The sequence below is a fragment of the Mobula birostris genome, chromosome 6 (genome assembly GCF_030028105.1).
Source record: "Mobula birostris isolate sMobBir1 chromosome 6, sMobBir1.hap1, whole genome shotgun sequence".
NCBI lineage: Eukaryota > Metazoa > Chordata > Chondrichthyes > Myliobatiformes > Myliobatidae > Mobula > Mobula birostris.
The window spans coordinates 170,302,038-170,315,004 of NC_092375.1; the positions used below are offsets into that span (position 1 = coordinate 170,302,038).

The following is a 12,967-nucleotide window of genomic DNA, read 5'->3' on the forward strand; positions in this document are numbered from 1 at the left end:
TCCTTTAAATCTCTGCCCCCGGATGCTGACCTCTCTGCGAAGGGAAATGGGCCCTTCCTATTTAATCAAATGTGCCCCCTCATTTATTTGTGTTTATTTGTTTCGTTTCAAGGATACATAAGGAGGACAAAGCGGGTTATTGTGGTAGCAGAGATTCCCAGCTCTGTTACACGCACATCAGCGCCTGCCCTCCGGCTCCGGCCCCGGCTCCGCCCCAGCCCAGCGCCAGCCTGAGCGGCGGCCCGCTCGCGTCACGGACACCACCGCGACAGCCTATCGGCCGCGGCCCAGCGGCGTGACGACCGCTGCACGTGACGTGTCTTTAACGCCGGAGTCCCTGTCGTCGAGGGTAAATGTAAAGCATGAGCACCGCGCAGCTTGTTCGGACACAGCCATAATAACATGGTTTCTGGATCAGCACTGAAGTTTTTCTGAGCTGACGTTTGTAACTTTGCATTTCTAAAATATATTTTTCTTTTTTTAAAAAAAAATGACCGGAGTATTTGACAGTCTCGCTGCAGATATGCATTCGAACCAAATTACCTCGAGTTATCACACCATGCACAAGTCCCACTCCCAGGAATCTCCAACGTTGCCAGTGTCTACTGCAACTGACAGCAGCTATTACAATGGGCAGCAGCACGTCCCCTGCACTGGGTCGCCTTACGGACAGCTTAACTCCTATCAGCTTCACGTTGGTAACATGAACAATCTTTCGTATAGCGCCAAATCCTATGAAATCAGTTACACAAATTGTTACAATACCTACACTTCCTTTGGTACAAGTAATTCGCCGGTAAATACTGATATAGGTAAGATATCGAATTCAATCATTTGATTGATTGCTATAGTAACACGAACTTTTCGCAAGTTGTGAAGACGTGGAGTTTAATTTGATTACATTGGAAGCTAGTTATATTTAACAATGCAATGCGGCTGTATACGTGTGTCTATGTTTCTGACGTTCAGTGTAAATGTTTCTGTTATCGACAATTAGATTTGACTAACAATTAGAAAATAATTATTGATCAAAAATAAAACCAATCCTTATGGAAGATCGCAGACACGGAACATTAACCGTTTCTCTTTCTACAAACGCTCGCGTGCTGGGGGTTTACCCAGCAATTTTTATTTCGTTTCAGAAAATAATTGCGTTTTTTTTCTCTCAGAAAAAGAAGAGTGCGAGCCTGAAATAAGAATAGTCAATGGGAAACCAAAGAAAGTTCGAAAGCCCCGAACCATTTACTCCAGCTTTCAACTGGCAGCTTTGCAAAGACGGTTCCAGAAAACCCAGTATTTGGCTTTGCCCGAAAGGGCCGAGCTGGCTGCGTCCATGGGCCTTACACAAACTCAGGTAAAACTGCACCATGGAGAACGCTCTGAGAGAATGGCTGTATTTAATATGCTCGTTACAGTTCTACAGGTTAAACTCTAAAAACAAAATAAAACTTGCCCCAACGTTTCTCTAAGCTTAATTGCGACGTGGACGTATATTGTTGAGCTTTATAAACGTTGTAATCTTTTGCATTGCAGTTTCTATAATTTATTTTAATTTTGAATTATACAGGTAAAAATTTGGTTTCAGAACCGCCGATCTAAATTCAAGAAAATGTGGAAAAATGCAGAAATGCCAAAAGAACAGAATCTCAGTGCCAGGGAATCTCCGCCTTGCAGTTCTCCGCCATCCTCTGTAGCGTGGGACCACTCTCCACACCAGAGAATTAACTGCAACTCAGCTATCACGCAGAACAACAGCCCGGCCGCGGCCTTCTTAGGAAACTACTCCTGGTATCCCGGTTCAAGTAGTGCTTCACATTTTCAATCAACCCCGATTCTTCAGCACCAGTCTACTGTAAGCACAGGGACAATGTACTGACCCGACGATACCATATATCGTCTGGTTAAATGAGACGCTACCTAAAAACTTTCCAAAACAGAGGAAATATGAGTTTTTTTTAAAGAACAATCATTACAGTACCATCCTTTATAACGTTTGTATTAATTGGTGCCTTTGCAAATGACCTCATTTTCTATGTTTTTGAACTAACTGTGGTATTTATGACGAGTCGGGTCCGTGCTGTTAAAACGCCGATCATGGTTATTCAGCTTGCAGTGTAGACGATGGAAAACTGTGTAAATAAATGCCTTCAATCGTGCCGAACTACCTGAATACGAATGTGCATCCATTAGATTGATTGCTGTAATACAATATAATAGTTTTATCCACTTTTTGTGTGTTACGTAGCTGTTCTAATAATATCTGATATACTGTACCAGCGGTATGTTTCTATTGGTTCAATCCTGCATTTAAAGCGTTTCGTACAAGGAGTTAAATGTGCTACTGATTTTATTCCACTGATAGATGGGGGGGGGGGAATGCTATTTTCTTTATTTATTCTATAAAACAACGTCAGTACAATGTTGTTTTAATGAAAAGAAATATATTATTTAAATAAATATTGTTTAAATGTTATTATTGTTACAACTGTAATCACGAACGCTTGAATCAAGCAAATTTATAAAAAAGAAGTTTTTGTTTTAGTAGAGTGGTTTTATTGAGATATTGAAAAAAATTCACCTAGTGATAATGGCCGTCCATATTAATAAACTCAACTAGCTGTTACTAGGAAATAATACCCTATTCAACTGCAAGCTTGCAATATTACAACTTGCAAACTGCAAACAGGGTTGTAGCTCACTGCTCAATTAAAGTATAGGCGCCGAAACAGGGGATTGTTACAACCGGCTCCTTGTTTTGCAGATTATAGATGTGTACGTGCGCGACAGCAGTGCTTTAGCGCAGACATTCATCAATCAACGACATATTCTCCACATTAAAGCGTGCTCCGCCCTCCGGAGAGCCGGCGCCGGATAAATTTATCCCATAAATATTACTCATGACGTAACTTTTGGCGAGATCCAGGTTAGAAGCTGGGAGAACATGCTGAATATGATCTGTGAAGAGCTCAACAGGCTTCGACATATAATGCGGATATTTTTTTAATATCGCAACATGTCTGAGGCAGTCGTGCTGAAATTGTTAACGCGACAGCCAAACCCAGTTCTGCCCCAAAACGCAACTCAAAGGTTTATATTGAGAAAGCATATGAATCTCCGGCGTTTCTACAGAGTTTTTTGTTTAGTTCGAACACACTGCCGTCTGGAACAGCTATGCAACTCCAGACATTGAATAATTGATGTGGATAAGAGCTGTTCGAAAGTTCTTGAAGGGACCTAACATTGTTACCGAGATAAACGTGTGATATAGAATGGGGGGGGGGGGGAAGAGATGTTGCCTTTCTGATTTTTGTTAACAAGACAACTGTTCTTTTATAGGGATTTCATGTATTGTAGACGATGACTAACAGGCCCAAGTATTAGTGCCTGGGGCGGAATGTTTAAGCCAGTTGTCAGAGGCACGCAAAACGCCTTGGCATGCGAGCTCTGGAGAGGCAAGTTTGGCTCAGGAGCAAGTAGACACACTGGAGACAGAACTCCTTTCTATAGATTCCCTTTTTTCATTAACCGCGAGAGGCACAAACCAACAGAAATCGCCCGAAGCAAACCACTATTAAGCACAGTAACAGTGAAACCACACAAACAGACCTTCTGATCTACTCGGAACTTCGTTTCCTCGAGAGATCTTGTTGGTGAAAAAAAAGGGTTCAAAATATTAATTTCTAGCAGAACATGTATGTAAAAGGAGCGTATGCATTTTAACAAAGCCCCAAAGCGTTGTTCTCTTGCTGTAAAAGCCGCTTACCTAAACGCTGCTACTTTTTCATTGTTTTAAAGTAAAACGATGCAACATTTGTGATATTTTTTAAACAGAAATTGATGACTAGAAACAAGCTGATGACTACCAGATGATAGGACCCAAGGATGGAAGTTATATATAACGAAACTTATATAATTTGTGGGAAAAGGCTTCGAAATGTAAATTAACATTTTATTATGGATTAAAAACGGTACATTTTCAACAATTAACCACGTAGCCATACGCGTAAAAATACAACATACGCAAAAAAAGTCGTCTTTTTTTTTGGCAACTACTTAAAGCTGAAATAACAGCTACAGCCGACGCCTGCGATCCGGAAAACTAGAAAAGCAGTATGATCTCGAAAACTTTGAGTCCTGATGAAGGGTCTCGGCCCGAAACGTCGACTATTTATTCACTCCCATAGATGCTGCCGGACCTGCTGAGTTCCTCCAGCATTGTGTGTGTGTTGGCTCTGGATTTCCAGCATCTGTAGAATCTTTCGTGCTTATTACTTAAAGAAATGCGTTATATTAACAATAATTTCATATCATATAAAAAAGGTTTGTTTAAGATAATCCGTTAAGTGGACTAAAGTGTGACTTAAAAATAAAATTCTTGAAATATTTATTTCGATTTCTGAACTTAGATTCCCTCGTTTATTTTGTTCTTGTAATTGACCAGATAACGGAGAAATAACTACAGAGAAGGATCCGCTGATTTGTGTTTACGTTTCCTTAATAAAACTTCCTGTTTAGCTTAATGCATGTGGATGTAATCGAGACGTCTGTGTTTCGTTCAGGAAACGAAGGACCAGTTATATTAGAAACATTTTAAAAAATCAATAGAATTAAAAACTATGCATTGGATTGATGTATTACGAATTATATAAACCTCCAGTGCTTAAATGTTGTATTTGCGGTAAGTTATGGGTATTAACAGAATACTAACAAAGTTTTGAATTAGCATTTTGTTCCAAACGGTGGATACATCCCTTTGCTATATTTACGGCCGAGGGAGACTGCAAAATTCAAAATTTTAGAAATTAAAATGCTTGACTATCAATCATGGATGTAATTTGTTTATTTCACACTGGTTTTTTTTAATAAACAATATTTATTAAGCGAGGAAAGGTAGTTTGCTTTTGTTCAGAAAAGGACCAAAATATTTCGTTGGAAAAATATGATTTACCGAATAAGGTTTATGGTTGCAACCGAACAAAACATAAAGATGATTCGCTAAATCGACCTTGGGTGAAGTGATAACCGCTTGTTGACCATTATGAAGTTCTGTTCGATTCTGATATTAAATAAAATTAGATATAAAAGCTATTGATCAAATTACTTGATTACATTTTGTAAAAATTGTTTATTAATTTCTTCTGTTGAAAATCTACTACACGTCTAAAACGTTTTCAGGAATAAGACTGTGCTTTGTCACTGATTGCAGCACTACAAGATGTCTCATTTATCCCGGGGCTGTCACATTGACTCTCTTGTAAGAAGGTCCTAGGTGATGTAACTAGAAATATCCGCACTTTCAGAGAACCGACGTATCTATTGGTTCTGTGTGTGGGTTTTCATTAGTGATTAGGAAGGAGGCATATAAATTCGAATAGTTGTTGGACCTAGGCGCGCCTTCAAAAAAAATCTTATGTCATATGGTATAGTCACTTCCGGAATCCTGGATAGTCAATTTGGAAAATTTTAGAATTTCCTCTAAACTTTGCACTGATCACAACTGTAATTTTATCCACATTCTCTCGAGTTTGAGCTTTCTGGCTCTCGGAGCTGAAAGCCTGCAATTACTATATAATTCTTCGCAATTTCAGATGTCCTAATATGGACTGTAATTTTTGCGCAAGACAATTTCCTGCTATTTCAAGCATCAACATTGTCAAAGTTGTATGTACATAATAAATGGGAATATCAATGCATAGTTTTTAGCATAACATCTTGACTCCTCGATAATTATATCCGTTTGGAGCCTACGCAGAAAAGCTTGAATTGCTTGGTAACAGCACTGCTCTAATTTTTTTTAAAAATTGCTCATAATTTCGAAAGATTACCAAGTTCTCGAGAGCAGAATGTCATCAGCGTAATGAAGAGTAAACATTTATGTTAATAATCGGCAATCTTTTCATCAGCTATAAAGACAGGCTATAGCAGAAATGCAGTCATATTCTGCAGTCGATATTGAACTATTTAGAAGAGGAATAGTGAATCGGCTCGCAGAAATTCACTCATATGAGACTCTTTCCTTAGCATTATAGCAAAATCTCTTCCAATGACTAAATAGAATCGACCATCTTGCCTGAAAAGAACAAGGTAAGGATATAAACTATTTGTTTCTGTAGTCGCTTCAGTTGAAAAGCATGTACAACGTGGCTTTTGCAATGAATTGTACTGCTGTAAATAGATAATTCAAATTATAAATTCTTCCACGGAAACTTGCTCTGGCCGAATGCGTTAAACGCGAAAAGGAAAACTAGGTGCGGCGACAGGTCGCTGATTATTTTTCTTACATAGGTCATAACATATTTTCAGATATCGCTGGTCGTATACTGATCGATTTTAAATCATGAATTTCTGCATTTTTACTCAAATATATGTTTACATCTACGAATTAAAATATCACAAGTTCTGGATAAAGCCGACGGCGTTGCACAGTACATACTGCCTGGGATTCAAATCTTCAAAACATTTTCTTACATTTCTACTCGCCATTTAAATCGAATACTTGTTTATTTTCGACGTTTGCTACCTACTACAACGCAGTTTCCTCACCTGGGCGGTGTATAACCGATGAAGGTCAATATCGGCACACTTTAATCACATTTCTTATTTATGCTGCAAATCGCAATGCTCATGAGAAAATAAACTATAAAAATACCTGTGTAAATTGAAATATACTCCGGGTACGTCAACATAGTTGTAGGGATATTTTAGAAAAAGAAACGGGATTCCCAGTTATGTAAATGGTAAATAAGATGTCGATTGCCATTAATACAGATTGTGTATAGCTGTCTGGTTTTGCAACTAGAATGACGACTCGATGGCTTTGGACATTAAATGTTAAAGCAGTGATGTTAAAGGATCATGTGCGAGGAAAACATTCGATCTCGTTGGGGCAATTTCCTTTGCTTTATATTACTTCAACATTGCAGCTTACTGATTTCGAACAGTTTCCTATTGACAACTCTTCTCTATACACCTGCAAGCAATTTGCAGACCTCATGACAAACGTCCTTTTGATTTGCAAAGATGGAAGCACACCTTTTTTTTAAGTATACTGCTTCTTTTTCAATACTGTTCAAATTTGGCTTTCACTGCTACCTCTTTTGTTAATGCAAAGATTCCCCGGCGAAAAAAATGCTCATAATTACCCCAAAAGATACGAAACTATATTAGAATAAATAAACCCCAAATTACTGTAATTATCGTTCGTTTGAAGGCCTCGGATTGTAATCAAGTAGAGAATACGGTGCAATAATGCAGAACCTCTTCGATGCAGCTGTATTCCCATTTGGAGCGCTTGGCAGAATAAACTCATTTTTTTGTTGACTAAGCTGCGACCTTATTTTTAGAAGAGTTTTTTTTTTGTATAAAATGCACTCTATTTTCCAAGCCCCAGCCTTACAAAAGTTATAATAGCTCTACTTGAACGCGACTTTTAACTGTAGCGGTCTTAATTTGTTAAAGCACGATTTTTAACCAAGCTCACTGTTCATTTTGTTTAAATTAATACATCAAACATTGCCATGTGTGATGGTTAATATTACCTTTGTCCTAGCTTTTCAACAGCAAAATGCTTTAACAAACTCTGGTGGGATTACTTAATCAAAATTTCAATAGCAAAGCATTGTAGAATATGGGCATGGTTATTCAAGTGTTTATTTTAATATGGTATTCTTTGTCAATTTCAGTAGGCCTTGGACACGAGAAATTTCCTTGAAGCTTGTTGTTTTCAAATACGTATATGCCTTATGGTATGTGCCTTGTACCTTATAGTAGTTATTTCGAGAAACAATGCGTTCGGCTGATTAATGGGGATATCTTTTGATTGAATGGCTTCTTTGAGGTCACCAGTGTTCGTGAGTTTTACATCTATTTTAGTTCTTCCAAGATGCTGATAGCAATTCGGCACAGATTGCTGAGAAAAGCGCAGTTAGACCATCATCCTAAAACAACAGTCTCTTTGAAGTTCCCAATTTGTCCTTTCTAGAAATGACACAGCTTTCAACTCATCTGAACAAACGGCATGGATGTTTTAAAAAAAAATCCAGCAGCACCTGCTTCTTTTACCCATTATTTAGTTAACACAGTCGCGGCTTCCTGTCATTCAACGCTGAAAAAGAGATTTATTGTCCCCCAAGAAGTATATAAAAGAGCTTATAAGGGCGATAGACACATCTGAAAAGGAATAAGTACTTTAATTGCTGTAAAATAATTGCATCCAATTTAAAGTAGTACAGGTTAGACGTGACAGTGAAACTAACGTTTGGCTGCGACAAAGTAATCCGATCTTACATTATGAACCAAAGGCGAAAGCCAGAAACGATGCAGATTTGCATTACGATTCCAATATTCGAACCGAGTAACTGGAATAGAAAATTCCACGTGTTGTGAAACTTAGTGCACACTATCCAATTTGTATGAACGTAAATATGAATATAAATCTTGCGGGCACCTGTGGAATTAATCTGTGAAATTTATCCTGTTTCGCAGGAGTCAGCTCTATTCCTTACAGAGCGAGGGTGACATTTGATCTGTTAGTCATCTTATTTGAATACACAAAATTAGGAATATCGCATTTTTGAGATCACCAGGAAGATAGTAAATTCATTATGCAGGAATTCCCTACACTTCAGTATTAATATATTTAGAATGAACACACAAAGGGTTTCATAACGCAAACGTCGTTGTTTAAAATCATAATTTTACTGTTTTCAATGGACTTTATATATATTTACAAAGATTCAAAGATACAAAGCAATAAGTTAACATTATCAATATAAAACTAAACCTTTACATTTAGAACGCTAAACATGGTGTTTTCAGCATCACGTTTCCATTTTCACAGGTAAATATTAAGATCCCATTTCACAATGCATCATGTACACTCCACAAAAACAAAGAGAAACACTAAAATTTGTGCAACGTATATAAATAATATTTACAAAAACGGTGACCGCGTGCACTAGAACTCCCCACTGACTTCTGCGCTGAGTTGCAGTCATCCGTTTACAGACCTAACATCCTAACTGGGGAGACTGCACTCGATACAAAGCCTGCCTATTTTTGAATAGGATGAATACAACGAAATTGTAACAAAGGCTTTCTAACTGTCCCGGGGAAGAATACCCCTGAGTCTTCTTGCCGACAGTCTGTTCTAAACGTGTTCTAGTAGAATTTTCGCCGATCTGCCAGCTGTTCGTCATTTGGAACTCGCTCCGCATCACATCTGTGCATGTCTGCTGAGAACATGGTGCGCTTCAGAAACGGCTTTCTTGGATTAGAGTCTTTGCTTTAAAAAAGGGCGGCTATTTTACATCAGTTGGGGTTGTTGCATAGATTCCTGATGCGCCGGAGGGTACCATGATGTGTAGCTGGGGATGTAGTTTCCCGGGGTCCCTGTAGAATTCTTGCCAGCAGATGAGGTGTTCCAGACCGGAGGAACTGGAGGGGAAGATCCCGATAAGCTCCTGCCATTTGCAAGAGCGCTGTTTTCCAATGCGCCATTCCCCTGTTTCATCAGCTTTTTGAACTTTGAGCGCTTGTTCTGGAACCATATTTTCACCTGTATAACACAATAAACACGTTTAATTATTAAAAGTTTAAAAAATACGATAAGGAATTTTTTCTCAGTGTTCCGGGTTAGCTCTTCTAGACGGGTACATATCCGAACACAGATGAAAACTATGATGTAACATTTTTAACTAACGGTATGACGCACTTCTTTAAGTAAATTGTTGAAATGGCTCCCAAACAATTCGACAGGTAAACATACAATTCCCGCTGCATACTCTTTAAGGAACACTTGTGTGTGCGTGTGTGTACATTGCGGCGTCACGTCAGCATCATTTTATGGATTTGAGCTTAATTTGATTGGAATGACCCAACTTACTCTAAGGAAAAACACACTTGGATTTATGGTGTTGTACATATCCTTACATTGTTTTCTTAAACTTCCCTTGAAATCCAAAGTGAAGCAAATTTGCTCGGCAGTTTTACCGATACTTGATTTTCCGCGAAAGTATGAGTTATTTTATGTAATATTGGGACAAACAGATGAGCTTTGCATTTTAGTCTAATGCCTCTGTTACCTGTGTCTGCGTCAAGCCCAGAGAAGCAGCAAGTTCTGCTCTTTCAGGCAGAGCTAGGTACTGAGTTTGTTGGAACCGTCTGTTCAAAGCTTGCAGTTGCAGACTGGAATAAATGGTTCGGGGTTTGCGAATCTTTTTCCCTTTCCCATTAAACCTAACTTCCCCACTTTCCACCACGGTACCTTTATCTGACTCTGCTCCTAAAAAGGGGGAAAAATAGACATAACAATACAAATCCAACACATAATTACCTTCAACACGATAACGACGCATTTAACACAGCAGTTAAAAGTTTGTCTATTTTTACCAGCGACGGTTTACGTATAATTACCCATAATTGCATGCATTGTTTATGGCATTACGCAATAAATAATTACAAAGATCAGAGGCAGAATGATGCAAACTTCTGTGCTACAAATGTTCTCGTCGGGTTGGTTCAACACTGTTATAACATACTGTCTTTCACGTATTTTACAGTAAATTAGATTTAGCAATTGACTTATCCTGCGGCTCTTACCTGTGTCCTCTAATCGTGTATGGGCCAGATTCGAGCTGTTTTGGTACGACTGCACTGAACTGATGTAAGGGTTAGCGGAATGGTTGTTCACTGAGTTAACATAGGGGTAGCCCAGAGATCGGGAGAAGGATGAAACAGTGTTGTAGGAGCTGTCATGTTGAGACTGGCCGGCAGAATGTAAACAGTGCATGGAATAATGTCCGTGAGACATGGGAGGCGACATTTGTTGACTTGGTGGTCCAAACTCCATAAAAACTGCTTTACCCGAGACGGGGCTGTTGAGGTTTTCTGACATTGTAGTCATGGTCATCGTTCGCCACCCAGCTTGTCACTTCACGTCTTTTTCTTCTACTACTTACTCCGTCCGAGAAGGATCCCAATTTAAGCGAATCTGTTTTTTTTTCACTTTCCATTCATAAGAAAATGGAGTTTTTGGGTTGACAAAGTCGAAGCATGATGCTGTGAATACACACAAACTCGCCTGAAAGGTTTGACTCGATACCTCATGAATATTCATCAACAGAGCACGCTGATAGGCCCAATTCCACCACGTGCTCCTCTGATTGGCTACATCGATGCTCGCTTTGCCAAACCGAGGAAAAGTGTCTCAGTGAAAGCCGTGGCCTGAGTCTCTGGATAGAAAATTGGAACAAATAGTTAAGTATTTCATTTAAGAAAATGCCGCGCTTAACATTATTAATCAGACGATTCCAAACAAAACTATTTGTTACTTCTGCAATTTCGCGGTTTACTTCTTCAATTGACCACATTTTTTTTGGAAAATTCAGATGCCGCATACTAAATGTAGCAATCGAAAATGTTAGTTCTGACCGCGATGTCATTAATTTGAAAACCGATTCTCAGAGTGTTAACTAATGCATGAAATCACTTGTTAAAAACTTTATGCCCAGTTTGTCAAATCGGAAAAGACTCCGTCACCTTTAAAGATCTGACTTACAAAAAAAACTTTGTTTTTTTTCTTTGCCAGTAACAATGATTGCACATCACAGCCCACTGCCGAGGACCTTTCATAAAGTTCAATGATGTAAATAGTGTAAATTTTATTGCACTGAATTGGTCTGGTGATAATGCAGACATTTTGTACATAGTTCAATTTTCCATCAATAGTCTATTGTTTAATTAGCTGCATTGCAACAAAGGCACTGGAGAAAAGTATATATACACACTTTAGAAATGGTAACATTTTTAGTCATAAGTTCAAAGTTGGCGGCTGGCCGAATATTCTAAGTTTGTCCTGCTTTATAACTAAGACCGACAAACTTAAAGACGGAAAATGCAACAAAATCAAGTCATTTGAAAAATTGCTAATATGATATCAAGTTTCTTTAACGATGTACTCACTTAGATGATATTTACTGATGGATTTAAAAAAAAAGTATCGCTTGTGATGGAACAAAATGCATCTATCAAGAAGTGATATGGTGAAAGAACACACGTGCATGTGCGGCAGATTCGTTTGATTAAATGTCAGTCTCAAGAGCTCTGATAAACAGCTAAAGGCGCCTCCTATTAGCATAAACTCTGATGCTTAATTTTCATACGCATAATTAGCCATATATTTAACACCAATTGCATCATCCAATCCGTTCATCGTTAAACAAGTGAGCCAAGCCATCGCATGGAAATGCCTGTGTGCGGACATCAGTTTTAAAAGAATCATGTAGCATATTGATGATACACGGAGGTTTTTGAATGTCACATGCGACCTGAGAATGATATAAAATTTCTAGAAAGCCATACTTCAATTTGGGAGATTAATTGCACTGTTTTGTTTGAAGGGCGAATAAAAGGTACTTAAAATACATTTTCGGGTTTAAATACTTCACACACAGCGATAAACGGTGTAATTTGAATCCTGATGAGACTCTGGCGGTCAGTAAGTGTAAACCACGGTTGATGTAACGCAAATGCGTACAGCTGGAATAAAGAGTATTAAAAGATTAAGTGATTTTTAACACGGCGATATTTAAAAAGATATCATGCCAATTTTAACATGCATTGGACATGTTATAAGTTGTATGTACTATTTCTTGCATAAATTCAATATTCGCTATGTTTCTACAGGAAACTTTTCTTATTTTTGTGCGTTGAAATGATTTATACGGAGACTGGAGATACCTACTTATTTGTATCCTAACGCTGGTCATTCTGTAATATTCAACATTTGACAGTTAAAGAAAAACGAGGTTTACTTCTCAAGGGTGTGCTCAGTTAATACAAACCTTGCAATCAACAAATGAGAAGCAATTTTTAAAAAGACCGCTGTAAAACCAAATTCACCACATGGTCGTGTTTCCCTTCAATAACCCCTTTTATTTGATCTTTACTCTCAGTCGATTATGTAGTA

The 12,967-nt window shown here is 38.3% G+C and overlaps 2 protein-coding genes across 3 annotated transcripts; one reads left to right on the forward strand and one right to left on the reverse strand.

The window, feature by feature from the left end:
* Window positions 1–383: 383 nt before the first annotated feature.
* On the forward strand, window positions 384–2,367 carry LOC140198645 (homeobox protein DLL-4-like). The gene is made up of 3 exons (XM_072259647.1): window positions 384–812; window positions 1,170–1,354; window positions 1,568–2,367. The coding sequence occupies exons 1-3, from the start codon at window positions 491–493 to the stop codon at window positions 1,874–1,876; spliced, it is 816 nt and encodes a 271-aa protein (XP_072115748.1). The 5' UTR covers window positions 384–490; the 3' UTR covers window positions 1,877–2,367.
* A 6,337-nt stretch (window positions 2,368–8,704) lies between these two features.
* On the reverse strand, window positions 8,705–12,568 carry dlx1a (distal-less homeobox 1a). 2 transcript variants are annotated; one of them, XM_072259648.1, is made up of 3 exons: window positions 10,600–12,568; window positions 10,083–10,282; window positions 8,705–9,556 (listed from the first exon to the last, which is right to left on the reverse strand). In XM_072259648.1, exons 1-3 carry the CDS (start codon window positions 10,907–10,909, stop codon window positions 9,305–9,307), a joined length of 762 nt encoding a protein of 253 aa, XP_072115749.1. In that variant the 5' UTR covers window positions 10,910–12,568; the 3' UTR covers window positions 8,705–9,304. The 2 variants fall into 2 exon arrangements, with proteins under 2 accessions (XP_072115749.1, XP_072115750.1); XM_072259649.1 differs by lacking the exon at window positions 10,083–10,282.
* Window positions 12,569–12,967: the final 399 nt, after the last annotated feature.